At 52.1% G+C, this 12,446-nt stretch overlaps 5 protein-coding genes and 1 long non-coding RNA gene across 13 annotated transcripts in view; 4 read left to right on the forward strand and 2 right to left on the reverse strand.

Moving 5' to 3' along the window:
• ube2g2 (ubiquitin-conjugating enzyme E2G 2 (UBC7 homolog, yeast)) overlaps positions 1–4,418 on the reverse strand; it is a 25,221-nt gene extending 20,803 nt beyond the window's left edge. For 3 of the 4 annotated variants that reach the window (XM_019868792.1, XM_019868791.1, XM_019868790.1), the window contains exons 1-5: positions 4,300–4,418; positions 3,836–3,871; positions 3,018–3,063; positions 2,264–2,382; positions 1,582–1,722 (exon numbers count right to left, since the gene is read on the reverse strand). In XM_019868792.1, coding sequence (XP_019724351.1) covers positions 1,582–1,722; positions 2,264–2,382; positions 3,018–3,063; positions 3,836–3,871; positions 4,300–4,342 — 385 coding nt within the window. In that variant the 5' untranslated portion in view covers positions 4,343–4,418. Of the gene's footprint in view, positions 1–355; positions 1,073–1,581; positions 1,723–2,263; positions 2,383–3,017; positions 3,064–3,835; positions 3,872–4,299 lie in introns of those variants that run through there. The other variant, XM_019868793.1, reaches the window with a different exon arrangement.
• On the forward strand, positions 2,700–3,009 carry LOC109515185 (uncharacterized). Its single transcript, XR_002168136.1, has 2 exons — positions 2,700–2,798; positions 2,885–3,009. It is a non-coding gene; the product is annotated as an uncharacterized LOC109515185 (long non-coding RNA).
• Positions 4,419–4,633: 215 nt separating the features above from the next.
• LOC109515182 (cortexin-3-like) lies at positions 4,634–5,857 on the forward strand. Its single transcript, XM_019868796.1, has one exon. The coding sequence runs from the start codon at positions 5,186–5,188 to the stop codon at positions 5,423–5,425; it is 240 nt and encodes a 79-aa protein (XP_019724355.1). The 5' UTR covers positions 4,634–5,185; the 3' UTR covers positions 5,426–5,857.
• A 1,214-nt stretch (positions 5,858–7,071) lies between these two features.
• Positions 7,072–8,556, forward strand: LOC109515178 (uncharacterized). Of its 2 annotated transcripts, XM_019868788.1 has the most exons (6): positions 7,074–7,241; positions 7,373–7,518; positions 7,740–7,804; positions 7,890–8,057; positions 8,300–8,404; positions 8,491–8,556. In XM_019868788.1, the coding sequence occupies exons 1-6, from the start codon at positions 7,122–7,124 to the stop codon at positions 8,526–8,528; spliced, it is 642 nt and encodes a 213-aa protein (XP_019724347.1). In that variant the 5' UTR covers positions 7,074–7,121; the 3' UTR covers positions 8,529–8,556. The 2 variants fall into 2 exon arrangements, with proteins under 2 accessions (XP_019724348.1, XP_019724347.1); XM_019868789.1 differs by lacking the exons at positions 8,300–8,404; positions 8,491–8,556 and adding an exon at positions 8,180–8,212 and having other exon boundaries at positions 7,072–7,241; positions 7,890–8,134.
• Positions 8,557–9,190: 634 nt separating this feature from the next.
• On the forward strand, positions 9,191–10,970 carry LOC109515176 (saxitoxin and tetrodotoxin-binding protein 1-like). Of its 4 annotated transcripts, none has more exons than XM_019868785.1 (6): positions 9,191–9,349; positions 9,680–9,810; positions 9,886–9,977; positions 10,067–10,195; positions 10,407–10,529; positions 10,862–10,970. In XM_019868785.1, the coding sequence occupies exons 1-6, from the start codon at positions 9,200–9,202 to the stop codon at positions 10,894–10,896; spliced, it is 660 nt and encodes a 219-aa protein (XP_019724344.1). In that variant the 5' UTR covers positions 9,191–9,199; the 3' UTR covers positions 10,897–10,970. The 4 variants fall into 4 exon arrangements, with proteins under 4 accessions (XP_019724344.1, XP_019724345.1, XP_019724343.1 ...); XM_019868786.1 differs by having other exon boundaries at positions 10,407–10,521; positions 10,857–10,970; XM_019868784.1 differs by lacking the exon at positions 10,862–10,970 and adding an exon at positions 10,707–10,850.
• Positions 10,971–11,547: 577 nt separating this feature from the next.
• The window catches only part of LOC109515186 (uncharacterized), a 7,639-nt gene continuing 6,740 nt past the window's right edge, over positions 11,548–12,446 (reverse strand). The window contains exon 5 of the mRNA XM_019868797.1: positions 11,548–12,119. Coding sequence (XP_019724356.1) covers positions 11,940–12,119 — 180 coding nt within the window. The 3' untranslated portion in view covers positions 11,548–11,939. The remainder of the gene's footprint in view (positions 12,120–12,446) is intronic.

The following is a 12,446-nucleotide window of genomic DNA, read 5'->3' on the forward strand; positions in this document are numbered from 1 at the left end:
GGACCAAATAAATTAGTTCCAACATTTGTATTAGGGGGGAAAAAATACATCTTTTAATTAATAGTATTATTAATCAAAGGCAGCGATCTCCCACCATCGAATCAAAACATTTAGCATACACCCCGCACGAAAAAAATCTCATTACAAGTTCATTCTACCAGCTGTGGCTGCAAATTTCACATTTTGATTTTAAAATGCCCGAAACTATTAATTCATCAATTAAACTCACATTGTGTATAGGAGTGGTGTTGGTAATCCTCTGTCGTAATCAGTGATTTTTTTCGCAATATTGCCCAAAGAACCTCAATCCAATTTCTGCAACACACACCAACCACAATCTTCTGAACAACATTTAGATTGTTTCTTTGTTTATTGTACAACATACTTGTCAAACAGTCAAATGACACCGCGATGGGAGTCGGCGATGAAGTCAAGTTGCACTCAAGATTGTTTTTGGAGGAAATAATGATTCAAATCCACACACTGTAAATTATGGCCGCCCTGAATGCCGTTCTTCCATAGCCAACTTCAACTTGTACAAGGACGCCAGAAGTAGCAAAGGAAAGAACATTCCAACTACCCGCCACGAGTGTGCTAAATTGTCTTACGAGTCAGGACCTGAAGCAGGATATGAAGCACACGGAATAAAAGCACAAACGGATTTCCGTAGAAAAGAAATACCTCCCAATGTGAGCGTGTCATCAGCTGGCAACTTCCCTTTCAGTCTTCTGCAATCTCATGTGATTCTCTTACATGGCCAATGAGCAGCCAGGAGTGGAGGGCTCATGATGTGACATCACTTCCTGATGGTGGGCCTTGGGGTCAACTCTTCTAAGGGTGGCGGTGCAATCAACCGTCACGTTGCTGTCATGGACCGAAGCAAAGCAGTCCATGCTGCTGCGTGTGTGAGTGCATGTATACACATGCACACACACACGGCAGTGGGTGTTGAGATCACACTAAAGGCCCAGGGACTTGCGTACGATCTTCTGAGCCAGTTTGTAAAAGTGATCCCGGTCCTCCCGCCACATTTTCGAGGCGTCCACGTTGGCGCCGCTTTCGTCATTTGGCTCTGTGTGAGAGAGAAAGAGACAGAGAGAGACACACACAAGAGGGGAATGACTGTGATCAGTTTCCATGGTGACGTGTTTTTTGTGTCCAGTGCGGAAACTATCCGTCTTCGGGCAGTAGGCGGGGGACACCCTGAAACGGTTGCCAGCCAATCACAGGGCACACAGAGACCAACAACCATCCGCACCCACACTCACACCTTGGGACAATTTTGAGTATCAAACAGCATGCCATGCATGTTTTTGTAATGTGGGAGGAAACCGGAGTACCCGGAGGAAACCCACACAGGCCGGTGGAGAACATGCAACCTCCACACCACACAGGGAGGCCGGAGCTGAATTGAACCTGCTACCTCTCCACTGTGAGGTTGAAGTGCTAACCACTGGACCACCCACACACCCACACCCACCCACCCACACACACACACACACACACACACACACACAGTTGTTTTTCCAAGTGCCTTTTCATGATTAATGGTGTGCCATGCAAATGGTGAGGAGCGGCTACCTGCGAGCATGCTAACCACCGACAGCAGGATCTTCTCCACGCTCTGGACGGGACTCCACCGCTCGGCGCTGCTCTCGTAGCCCATGGGGTCATCGCCGGGTGCGTGCAAGATCGAGATACACACGCGGCCGTCGGGGTAGACTGGGGGTGAAGCAAACACACCCAACTTAACTGACATCACACCTCACTTGTCCACGTGCGGGAAAAAAAGGGGTCCAAATGAGGATTTGAACCTTCTTCTCGACCGCCGTACTTTGACGGTGTCAGTATTAGGTCAAGTACGTTCTTCTTCGGGTAGGCAGAGATGAGGGTGGCGCCCAGTTTGGCAGTGAAATTCAGCTTTGAAAATCCCCGCGATGACAAACAGATCCCTTTAAATGGGGCTGTTGCATCACTTTTGAGTCAAAGATGAGGAGAATCGGTCTCGGAGAAAGCCAAGTTTAGGCACCTGACACATGAACGGGGTGCAGTCGAGGCAAGCATCATTGTGGTCTGGCATTTTTTTTCTTTTTGTCATCCCCTTCACATCCCTCTCATTTTTCAGCGGAACGTTTCTCAGTGACTTTTGGGGGAACTCTTCAAATATTTCGGCCATATTTCTTTTCTTTGGAAGGAAGCCTTTTGGCGTTTGTCTGCCAGCGCAGCGTAAATTGTTGCCAAATGTTGCGAGCGGAGCACCTACTGTTGGGGTGAAACATGTCACAGGTGAACCTCATCTTAGGGGGGCTGAGCGGGTAGTCGGAGGGGAAGGTGAGCACGGCCGGAAAGACGCCGCCCTCGAAGCACGTGTCCTGCGGTCCCCTGAAAGGCACAAAAACGACAGACTTGGCCCCTTGACGAGAATCGCGACAGCCGTGCTTTGACATTGGGATCGTGCGGTACTTCAGTCAAACATCAAGAACTTCAGTGGACTTGCTGCAGTCCAGTTCAATGGGCTGTGCCTGCCTTGGCCACGGGAGGCAGTACGGTATGACGCAGCGCAGACAAACGAGCAACTTGGACGACTACTTCGTCAGTCGCTGTCATCGTCGCTACTTTTGGTCAAGGAAAGAGATGATCGGCCCTAATGTGTTGTTTACGGGGTGATGATTACCAATGCGAACGGCAGCATAGGAATGGGCTTTTCCATGATTTGCCAATATGGCACTCGCGGGATATTCTTCGGGCAACGTGGTTTGCGTGTTTGAAAAATACAAGCTCAGATGTCATGTGTTCGAGTCAACCGCAGCTAGGAGTGGCCCTCCAGTGGTTTAGGAGGAGATGTTGAGAGCACGTGCCACCACTCAAGTGTGGGGCCCGCAAGTAAAAAAATAAAATAAAAAATGGTCCCAATGGCGGTTCGGAGGTGCAAAAACTCTCCAATCGTGTGGCTCGTCTTTCAAGGCCTCGCTGTACGTCATCCAAGGGAAATGTCAAGCTTGCGGAGCACAACTCACATGATTAGCGCCTCCCACTCAAAAAAGTTCTCCTCATTGGCGGGACCTGCAAAAAAAAAAAAAAAGAGGGCAAGACACATGCAAAGGTCCTGTCAGCAAGGCCAAGACACACACCCGTCCCCAGCTACCGCGGCCACGACTCACCGAGACCCTCCTAAGGAGGTTGAATGCCGGCAAAGCATTTGCTTTGCGTCCATCAAACTACCGCATTCGCAGCGATATCTTTTCTTGGCAGACAATCACAAAGGCAAAACCTTTCCAAGCTTTGGCCCAGGTCTGCAACCAACGATGAGTTGAATCATTGACGGATCTCCTACTAATCTTTTTGGGTTTTTTTTCCCCCTTTTTTTTGTTGCTCGATGAATGCGATTCAAATAAAAGCACGTTTTTCACTTCCATCAGGACACGATTTGAAATTGAAATTGCATTCAGCTCCTCATTTGCTGGGGCTTGCAAATGTCTTTGGCGGAAATCCCAAACATGTGGACACATGGACACTCGACAAGGCCTCGAAACCGTTCTCAAAATTATTGTTGGGTCATTAGATTAGTTTTCAATCGTTGCACCCCTTCTTTAGCCTGAGTACTAAAACATCCAATTGGACAGGTTTTCTGCAGGTAACTGAGAATAACAAATAACAAGGCAGCTTAGGCACCACAAAGCTACACCGAAGTGAGTGATGGAGCTTCATGTAGTGCCTCGCTTCCATCTCGTGGCGGCGAGTACAGTAGCCAAAGACTTTTGGGTGGAGCGTCCATCCCTCACAGATTGTGGCGAAGGCAAAAGCTTTTCCAGACACAGCAGGATGAAGGACGTACCTGCGACGATTCCCTCCGGCGGGTTGAGTGTCAGCTCTGGAAGCAAACACACACACACACACACACACACACACACACACACACACACACACACGTTACTTCCGGTGTGTACTCGGCTGTCAAGCTAACATGCTAAGATGCTATGCGGGGCCGCCTCGTGTTCAACGACAACAGCAGCGACCAGGGGAGTCGCAGGTCGGAACGGAAGACGCGTCAGCATTTCGCTCCGAACAACAACAAAATTGTGGCGGCGGTGCTGATCGATCGTCTGGCCCTCACGAAGCTCAACACTCAAGTTGACACAAACACAAAAAAGCTCCAACATGTCAGCGCTCAACTTCGTTGTCCGCCACCGCGGAACCTTCTGGAAGCGACGCACGAAGACGCGCCAGCCGTCAAGGAACAAAAAGTGTTGTTGTAGATGTTGCGGTAGCTGTGGAAGATGTCCGTGCGATTGTGCTCACGTTTGTATTCGGCCATGAGTCTCTTGAGCGCGGTCCCCGCCATCGCCGCCGCTGTGGTCGTCGTCGCGACGACGCTGACCGACTGATTGACTCGCGATGGCGTCACGCCGCAGACCGCCTCGTCCTCAACGCGCATGCGCATAACTGCGCGTCTATCTGGGGTTTTTTTTTGTTTTAAACTTTATTGAACACTGAAAATGACAGACGGTCAAGTAAGGCCAGCAAATGCTATTATAGCATGCTAACTAAAAACAAAACAACAACAATCCAACGGTAATTCTTGCATAAAGGGAGAAAACAAAAATGAAAGAAAATAAAATAAGGTCAGACTAAATGAGGCCTTTTTTTTTTTTTTTTTTGCCAAAAATATCACAATTTGGCGGCCCATCGCTCCCAAAGCCCTGTGTCGATTGACCTCAAATGAGAGATTCAGTGCTGCTGTGCCATCATTATCAACAAGTACACCAAGTTGCATTCAAATGCAAATCTGCTTGGTTCACCTCACTGGCAGGTTTTTGGCACGGAACGGCCCCTGTGACATTATGTGACTGGTAATGCGAGGCATTTTATGGCTCATGTGATGTCACATGACATGTGGGGGTGCGGATGGGTGCCGGCGGCCGTGATGGCCAGGACCGGCCCAGAAATACACCGGCCGTTTGGGAAAATATTTTCCCTTGAATTCCCGATGGTCGCCCCGCCCCCGGTCAGGTGTCACGCGACGCTCGGCACGCAACGTGTTAAGTTGCAGAGTGGCGGCGAGCGTTTGACGAGCTGTCGGGCTAATTTTAGCCCCGCCGCTTGAAGTTCTCTTATTTTTGGATCGGCGAGTCTGACGCGTGTTGGTCTTGGTGTTGGTGCGCTCACGTCAACTTTTGTTTCCAGCATGACGGAGCAGGTCTACAGCGGTGCCGTGCCATCCTCATATCCGGAGCCCTGGTCTTCACCCCTCCTCAGCCTGGAGCAGGGCGCCGCCTTGGTCTTGGTCCTCGGGCTCTTGTTGTTCCTGGCTGTGCTGATGGTGCGCTGCTTCCGGATCCTTCTGGACCCGTATCGCAGCATGCCGGCCTCCAACTGGACCGACTACACCGACAAGGACGCCTTCGACTACCGCATTATCTCCTGACAGGCGGCGTGAGAGGAGGCGGCGAAAGAGAGCTGGCTGTCGCCTGCGCCTAGCGTCGACTGGCCTGCTCGCCACGACTCCCTGACCTCTGACCTCTGGACCGAAAAACTCCGGACAAGCGAAATGGTGGACAACAGTCCAAACCTGCACCGTTGAGTGGGAGATGGTTGTCGGCGTTTGTCGTCAATTTCCAAACGGGGCTCGGGAGCGAGTTTGAAGAAAAAGGGGCTTTTGAAAAGCATGACCTTCTGCCCTTGGGCTCTCCGGCCACCTATGAACCCGGGGCCAATCACGCCGCTTTACGCACAGCACGCACGTCACCTTTGGTGTTTGATCTGACTCATTCCAGTTTTGTCGGTGTTTCTGTTTGCTCGACCGACAAAGGCTTCTGATTGGTCGGCAGGACTCCGCCGCCGCATGACATGCTGCATGTTTTTTTTTTTTGTTGTTTTTTTTTTTGGCGCCACTGTCCCGAGTGAAATCTGGAAATCGATGAGATTTGAATGCCTCTCAATCCCTCCTAAATGCTGTTCTGTGTTTTTGTCTTGTATTCTTTGTCGCGGCAGATCCGGTTGAAAGGCACGCGGGCATTAAAACACACACTGGCTTCTCCTTTTTTTTTTCCTGACTGTCTGACAAGTTTCGTCAGACTGTACTTTTTCAGTTTGAGGTCAGCTAAATCGGTTCTATTGGCTAAATGCCCAATTCCTATCCAGTCGAGTACACCTTTTTTTGGGGGGTGGTGGGGTGGGGTGGGGATGCAATACCTCTCCACATTGCCCATCAGAGCTGTTTGCTTTGAATCGGGTCATTTCACTTTGTATTGACCTCGTGTAAAGGATATCAATGGAATCAAGATTGAAGTCCCATTGTTTTCCTTGACAGTATTTAAGCTTTGTCAAACTTTTGCCTCATTTTGGATGAACACTTCCTAGGCTGATGATGCTCTCGCTCGTTGGCCCCCGAGTTGAAAGTCCTCCAGACAAGCCACGTGTCCGGGGACGGGTTAGGGGGTTTTGAGTTGAAGCCCTCATTGATTCACACAGTACAAGTCCGAGTTATCAAATGAACAAAAGGTCTCCGTTGTCGGAAAAAGGTTACTACACACGCACACACACACACACACACACTCACACACACACATTACTCAACGTTACGAAATGTTTGTCAATTTTATTCAATGTCCAAAAATATTCATGTTACAAATGTCGCTTCATGTGAACAAATGTAAGTGTCACAAGCACAAGGTGGGGGGGGGGGGACCATTTTGCCACTCATTGTCCGCTGAACATGACATCGGCGAGCTGAGCCCGGCGCGGCACCATCGCGTCGTGGTCGGTGGACGGCGAGTGGCAAAATGGCCGCCCCAGCAGATGCATCAAAAGCGCTGCGTTTTTTTTTTCCTGCTCCGTTGACATTGCCCAGGGGCAATATTCACGAGAATGCCGCGTTCAGACTCGTGGGGGCCTATTGAACATTTTGGCCTTTGAAATGTGAACAGCGATCCGGAGGCGTTGAGTGCAAGCGCGACGAAAACGTGTCAATGACGGAGTAAATGATTGACGCGGCCAGCAGAGCCAGCGGCCGGCAGGTGACCTTGGCTAAACAAAGAACGCGTGGCCACAAACGGCAATGTTGCGGTATAAAAACGGTGCGGTCGTCGCTCTTCGCCGGCCTCGCCTCGTCTTCAATCGTCATGAAAGCCTGGTGCCTCCACTTCCTGTTCGCGCTGCTGTGCTCGGGCGTCGGCGCCATGCCGATGCCCGAGGAATGCACACCGCTGCTCGCCCCGTTGCCGCTTGACGACCGCCAGCAGGTGAGCCCCGTCATGCGCTCGCTTAGACCAAATATTCCTCCCAAGACCAAAGCAGAACCAAGCGGAGCCTCGCCATTGGCTCGGCCGAGACCTTGTGGCTTAGCGTGCGTGTGGCGCTTTGCTGTGGGCAGCTGTTGGGCCAGCGGACGTTTATCTCGGGCTACACGGACAACAAGGTCTTCGACGCCATCCTGAAAATCAGCGGCAACACCCGGGTCACCATCAATGCCGCCGCCCACAACGACAAAGACTTGTTCCTCTACGAGGAGATGATGATGTGAGTCCCCCACGCTCCGGCCTGCGACCCATTAAAAGATTCTCTTCTTCACCCTACTTTTAGGACCGGTTTCCAGCTCTTCTTCGACCCTCACCACTTTTGACAAAACTCCTTTCTTAACATTTCACCACTCTTCCATCCCTTTTTTCGTTGTTTTTTTTTTTGCAACTCTCTGACCCCACTTTCTGTAAGCGTCAACGCCAGCCGTCTCTGCTTTCCAGGAACGGGACCTGCTTCGGCACCAAGATGAACATCTCCATCGACGGCAATGTGGCGTCCGCCAAAAGTGAGCCGTCTTTGTCGTCTGACGCCGCCGCCTTTGGCGTTTGTGTCGCCCGTGGACGATGACGTCGGCGTTTTGTCATCCTTAGTGCAAAACATCACGTCCACCTACCACTTGCTGCCCACGTGCGACGGCTGCCAGGTGTTGAGCATCAACACCACAGCTTGTCACCTTAAGACCTTCCTAGATGTTTTCGGCATCCACCTCGACGAAGTCGTCAACGACCAGATCAGCGCCCGCTCCCTCTACCTTTTCGGTGAGGGGGAACCATCAAGCCCATGCCTACCTTATTGGCTTTGTGCGCATATGTGTCCGCCAGCATGTGATGTCACGCTATTGCTCGGGACCGTTCTTTGGGCTAAGCGCTAGCAAGTACGACTGTTACTCCTGATGTGAAGGCAGTTAGCTCCCGATGACGAACGCATTTGAGGTGCTCTGCCGCCATCTTGTGGTGTCCATACGCTATGGCGCCCAAAAGAGCCGCTTTTTCTTCCGCAGCTCCAGGGAACACGGTCAAGGACTCCGACCTGGAACACTTCAAGAAGCAGGCCCACTGCTTGGGCTTCTCCGGGGAACCCAACTTCATTATCGACCCCAAAAAAGGTTCGGGGCCGCACTGGCGCCTCTCTCGCGAGTCCCGCCAATCGTGCAGTACCTGTCAGTCATCTTTTCTCTTTTGTCTCTCGCAGACTTCTGTGACGGCCACAAAGTGGTCATGCTCAACTGACGTGCTGATTAAAGAAACCAAAGAGCAACATGAGTCTGTGTGTTTTTTTTTTTTTTTTGTGGCGCAGCTAGCCACGCTCATCATTAGCGTGACAGTGTCTTGTCCAGGGAAACCAAGACAATGAAAATATTAATAAAAAATGATGAGATTTGTTTAAGAAAGAAAAAGAGAAGAAAAAAACATGGGACACCGTTCACAGATCTGTCAAGGGAGCCTTCTCTCCCTCTGCTTCTTGCGCTCTCATTTTATCTTGTTGGGAGGTGGTGAAGGTCAGCTCAATCAGCATTTTGAGCAGCTACACACAGACTAGTGCAACTTTGCTTATCCGCAAAATAACTGGTCAGCATTCAATAGTACGAACAGTTACTGTACTTCCATTTAGCGTTGTTTGATGTCAAATTCCCATTACAACAGCACCGCCTGCAATCAATCAAATCAGACTTTGGACTGTAGGTCCACTTGATCAACAAACAAACCAGGTCGACGACACTCAGTACGCTAGCTCTCTCTCTCTCTCTCTCTCTCTCACTCACACACACACACACACGCACACGCACACGCACACGCACACACACACACACATAGACTCGCCTTCTGTAATGGGTGGGGCAAGAGGTGGCACATCTGCCTTTAAAAGGCCTCGAACGCGAGGCCTCGGTGCGCCACTTGACATGATGTTGTCGGAGCTGAGAACCACGGCAAAGATGAAGATGTTGACGATGACGATGATGATGATGATGATGATGTTGTCAGGCGCACTGCAGCAGTCGCACGCCTGTGACGACCTTTACAAGCCCCTCCCCACCAAGGACCTCAATCAGGTCAGTGGTCTCTGGCGATCGGATTTGATTCTCCGCATGGCGCTATTTGCGAACTCGACATCAAACCGCACGCGCGTGCGCGCACTCCGCGTGAGCGTTCGGTCGACAATTTCAACACAAGTCTCATGGCACCGCTGAAGAAAAATCGCAAATCCACAATCACTGCCATGGTATTTCGGTGGAGACACTATCCAGGCCAGGGACTATATGTAGAGAATAGCAACTAAAATTCTGGGTGGGGAGGGGGGGCAATGGGGACCGGCCTTGCGCGGTGGCGTCAACAAGTTGAAGGCGATTGGCTGCTGAGGGTGGGGGTGTGGCCTCCCGCAGGTATTCGGGGAGTGGCGTCTGCTTTGGGGAGCCGCCGAGTGGATGACGATTTCCGATCTCGCCAATTCCGCCGTCAGTCTCCACCCCAAAAGTGACCTCCTCATCCACCTCTTGGAGAGGAACAAGTACCGGTGTGTGTGTGTGTGAGTGTGTCTGCGTGCGCGCGGCCGTGTGCGTGACTTGTCTTCTTTGTTTGTTTGTTTCAGTGACAATACGTGTGTGAGCTACTCGTTGAACTTGACCGCACCGGCGGACCCCACAAGCGAGGGCCCCCTCGTCATGCAGGCCGTCGTCGACCGTGAGTCACAAGCACACGCCCACGCTCGAGACGTCAGTCCCTCGAGACCCGTCGCATCCATCCGCATCCTTCGTGTTTGCGTGCGTCAGGGGTGGTGAGCAACGGTTCGCTGCTGGCCTTCAACATCTCCTTCACGCTGCATTTCTACGAGAGATCGCCCGACGCCATGTTGATGTTTGTCCAAGCTGGCGAATTGGGCCGCTTCCTACTCAGCTACAGTCAGCGCGCGCACGCACACGCACACACACACACACACACACGCACACACGCGCGTGCTCATACATACATCCATGAAACGTGTGTGTGTGTGTGTGTGTGTGTGTGTGTACAATAGTGTCTCACGCACATGTTTCATGGATGTGTGTGTGTGTGTGTGTGTGTGTGTGTGTGTGTGTGTGTGTGTGTGTGTGTGTGTGTGTGTGTGTGTAGCCAGGGCCGGGCATGAGGTGGACATGGAGCAGCTGAAATCTGAACAGGAAAAGCTGCTGAAAATGGTGGAGTGTCTGTCCTTCGTCTCCAAGCCACCATTCATCTACGACGACGCCGCCGCAGGTAAGACGACGAGTGAGAAACGCACCGCAATTGCTGGGAGCCCGCGTGACGTCATTGAGCTCTTTTTGCGTGTTGCCCTCGAGTGGCTCGCTCCTTTGCAATTTGGGGGAATATCGTCATTTGTCGTCGTTCGCCACAAGCGACCAACGCGTGCCGACCCGTTTTTGCGAACCCAAGGCGCCAAGCAGCAAAGATGCGTCATCATCATTGCCAGCGCCAGCGGAAGGAGGGCGAAGCGAGATCGGCGCGCGCAAAAGAGCCCGCTGATCAAACGCAGCCATCCCGTCCGGTCGGGTCGTCCGATGACTATTACGCATTGAATCTCCTCGCAGAAGTTTGCTCGATGGCCGACCAACAAGCGGCCTGACCCGACGCCAGACGTGACCGGCCAAACAACGCAGCGGGAATGGCAAATAAAGGCGCTTTGCGTCCCCTTCGCTCTCTGCTGCGTGCGTCAGTGTGTGTGCGTGCGCGCTTGACTGACAATCTGCCATGAACGCCGGCTCATCCGCTTGTCCAGAACGGCGGCGGTACGACACAGGACAAACACAAGAAGGCAACCGGCCCGCAGCCGTGAACTGCAGATCGAAGTTTCCCTTTCGGCTTTTGCAACAGGCATCCATGTCGTCTTGCGGCTGCTCGCGATGTAAGTCGGCCCTGCTGTGATGTCACAGTCAAGGAAACGTGAAAGTCATGCAATGCCCCCTGGCACTTGGGCAAGGAGAGCTGCAGTCGCCGCCAATTGGTCATTTCTGGTACTACGTCAACAAATGTTGGCAAACAGAAAATGTCAACTTTATTGCTCAAAACATAAATAACGTGGAGAAAAAAGGAACGTGTTAAATATGCCATCGGACGGAAAGACGAGATGCCGGCACCTCGTCTTCTTTGCCGACATAAATACGCTGAGGAAAAACGACGACGACGGCAATAAAAAAAGAAACTGTCAACATCGAGCATGTCGCATACGGGTAGCGGGCACGACGGAGTCCGGGGGGGAGGCGCCGGCGGGGGGGGGGGGGCGCCTTCGTGGCAAGCGGCTCTTTTGCCACTTCCTGTCACGTGACCCCCTGCTGGCGAGGAGCAGGACGACAAGGAGAAGTCCGTCGGTTCTTTCCTCGCGCCTGCTTTCGACACGTGCCAAGGGCGGTCGTGCATATTTGACATGATTTCGACCGGCGACCAATCTCTTGTCCAGTCCCGTATTCATCGAAAAGCGAACGTTCTTGGCTCTGAGTGGAAGCGTGATCGCTCATCAGTCAACACCAGGGCGCGTGGAGCCGGCCGATGGACCGGCGACCATTCCGTTGTCCATTCCTCTCCGTCACAAACTCCTCGGCGACCGACTGAAAAAGTGTGAGGTGCTAAGGGAGACAAACTGGTGGCCAAGTGCGACTTCCCAGATGCTGTTCATCTTCTTTTGGTGGGACAGTTCGCCGCCCTGCGCAAATGGCGCACGAGGCGTTTGGAGAAGTTGCAGAAGACCTTCAAGCGCCGGGACATCTCCGTCGAGTAGCGCAGAGCCTCGAAGGCCGTCGATACCGTCGGAAGCCACGGAGGGGGGGACGCCGAAGGGACGACAGCCTCCATCTGAAAAGCACACAGGCGGGAGGGATGTCGATCAGGCGGAGAAGCAAACGCCACCTGCTGATCGGCCGGCGACCATTCAGCGCTTTCCTTTTGCGGCCGGCGCCGCTGTTTTTTACCCGGCTCGATACCGGGAGGCATAGTTGCTCTCCCAGAACGGATACCTCTCGTACTTTTTGCGACGGCAAATTTCCTTGACCAACATTTGTGAAGCGAGACTTTGCTTTCTGACCCAGATGACGATTTGCCAATGTGTCAAAATCCCGCATTATCGTCCCAACCACTCCCACGGGTGACATTTATTATTTTTTTTGTTGCTTGAACTATCGA

This window comes from Hippocampus comes, unplaced genomic scaffold (genome assembly GCF_001891065.2).
Source record: "Hippocampus comes isolate QL1 unplaced genomic scaffold, H_comes_QL1_v1.1 scaffold225, whole genome shotgun sequence".
In the NCBI taxonomy this organism is placed as follows: domain Eukaryota; kingdom Metazoa; phylum Chordata; class Actinopteri; order Syngnathiformes; family Syngnathidae; genus Hippocampus; species Hippocampus comes.

Coding starts and splice junctions, on each gene's coding strand:
- LOC109515182 (XM_019868796.1), top strand. CDS start 5,186: ATGACGGAGCAGGTCTACAGCGGTGCCGTGCCATCCTCATATCCGGAG.
- LOC109515178 (XM_019868788.1), top strand. CDS start 7,122: ATGAAAGCCTGGTGCCTCCACTTCCTGTTCGCGCTGCTGTGCTCGGGC. Junction 7,519..7,739: donor CTCTACGAGGAGATGATGAT/GTGAGTCCCCCA, acceptor TCTGCTTTCCAG/GAACGGGACCTGCTTCGGCA. Junction 8,058..8,299: donor CCGCTCCCTCTACCTTTTCG/GTGAGGGGGAAC, acceptor TTTCTTCCGCAG/CTCCAGGGAACACGGTCAAG.
- LOC109515176 (XM_019868784.1), top strand. CDS start 9,200: ATGATGTTGTCGGAGCTGAGAACCACGGCAAAGATGAAGATGTTGACG. Junction 9,978..10,066: donor CATGCAGGCCGTCGTCGACC/GTGAGTCACAAG, acceptor TGCGTGCGTCAG/GGGTGGTGAGCAACGGTTCG. Junction 10,196..10,406: donor CCGCTTCCTACTCAGCTACA/GTCAGCGCGCGC, acceptor GTGTGTGTGTAG/CCAGGGCCGGGCATGAGGTG.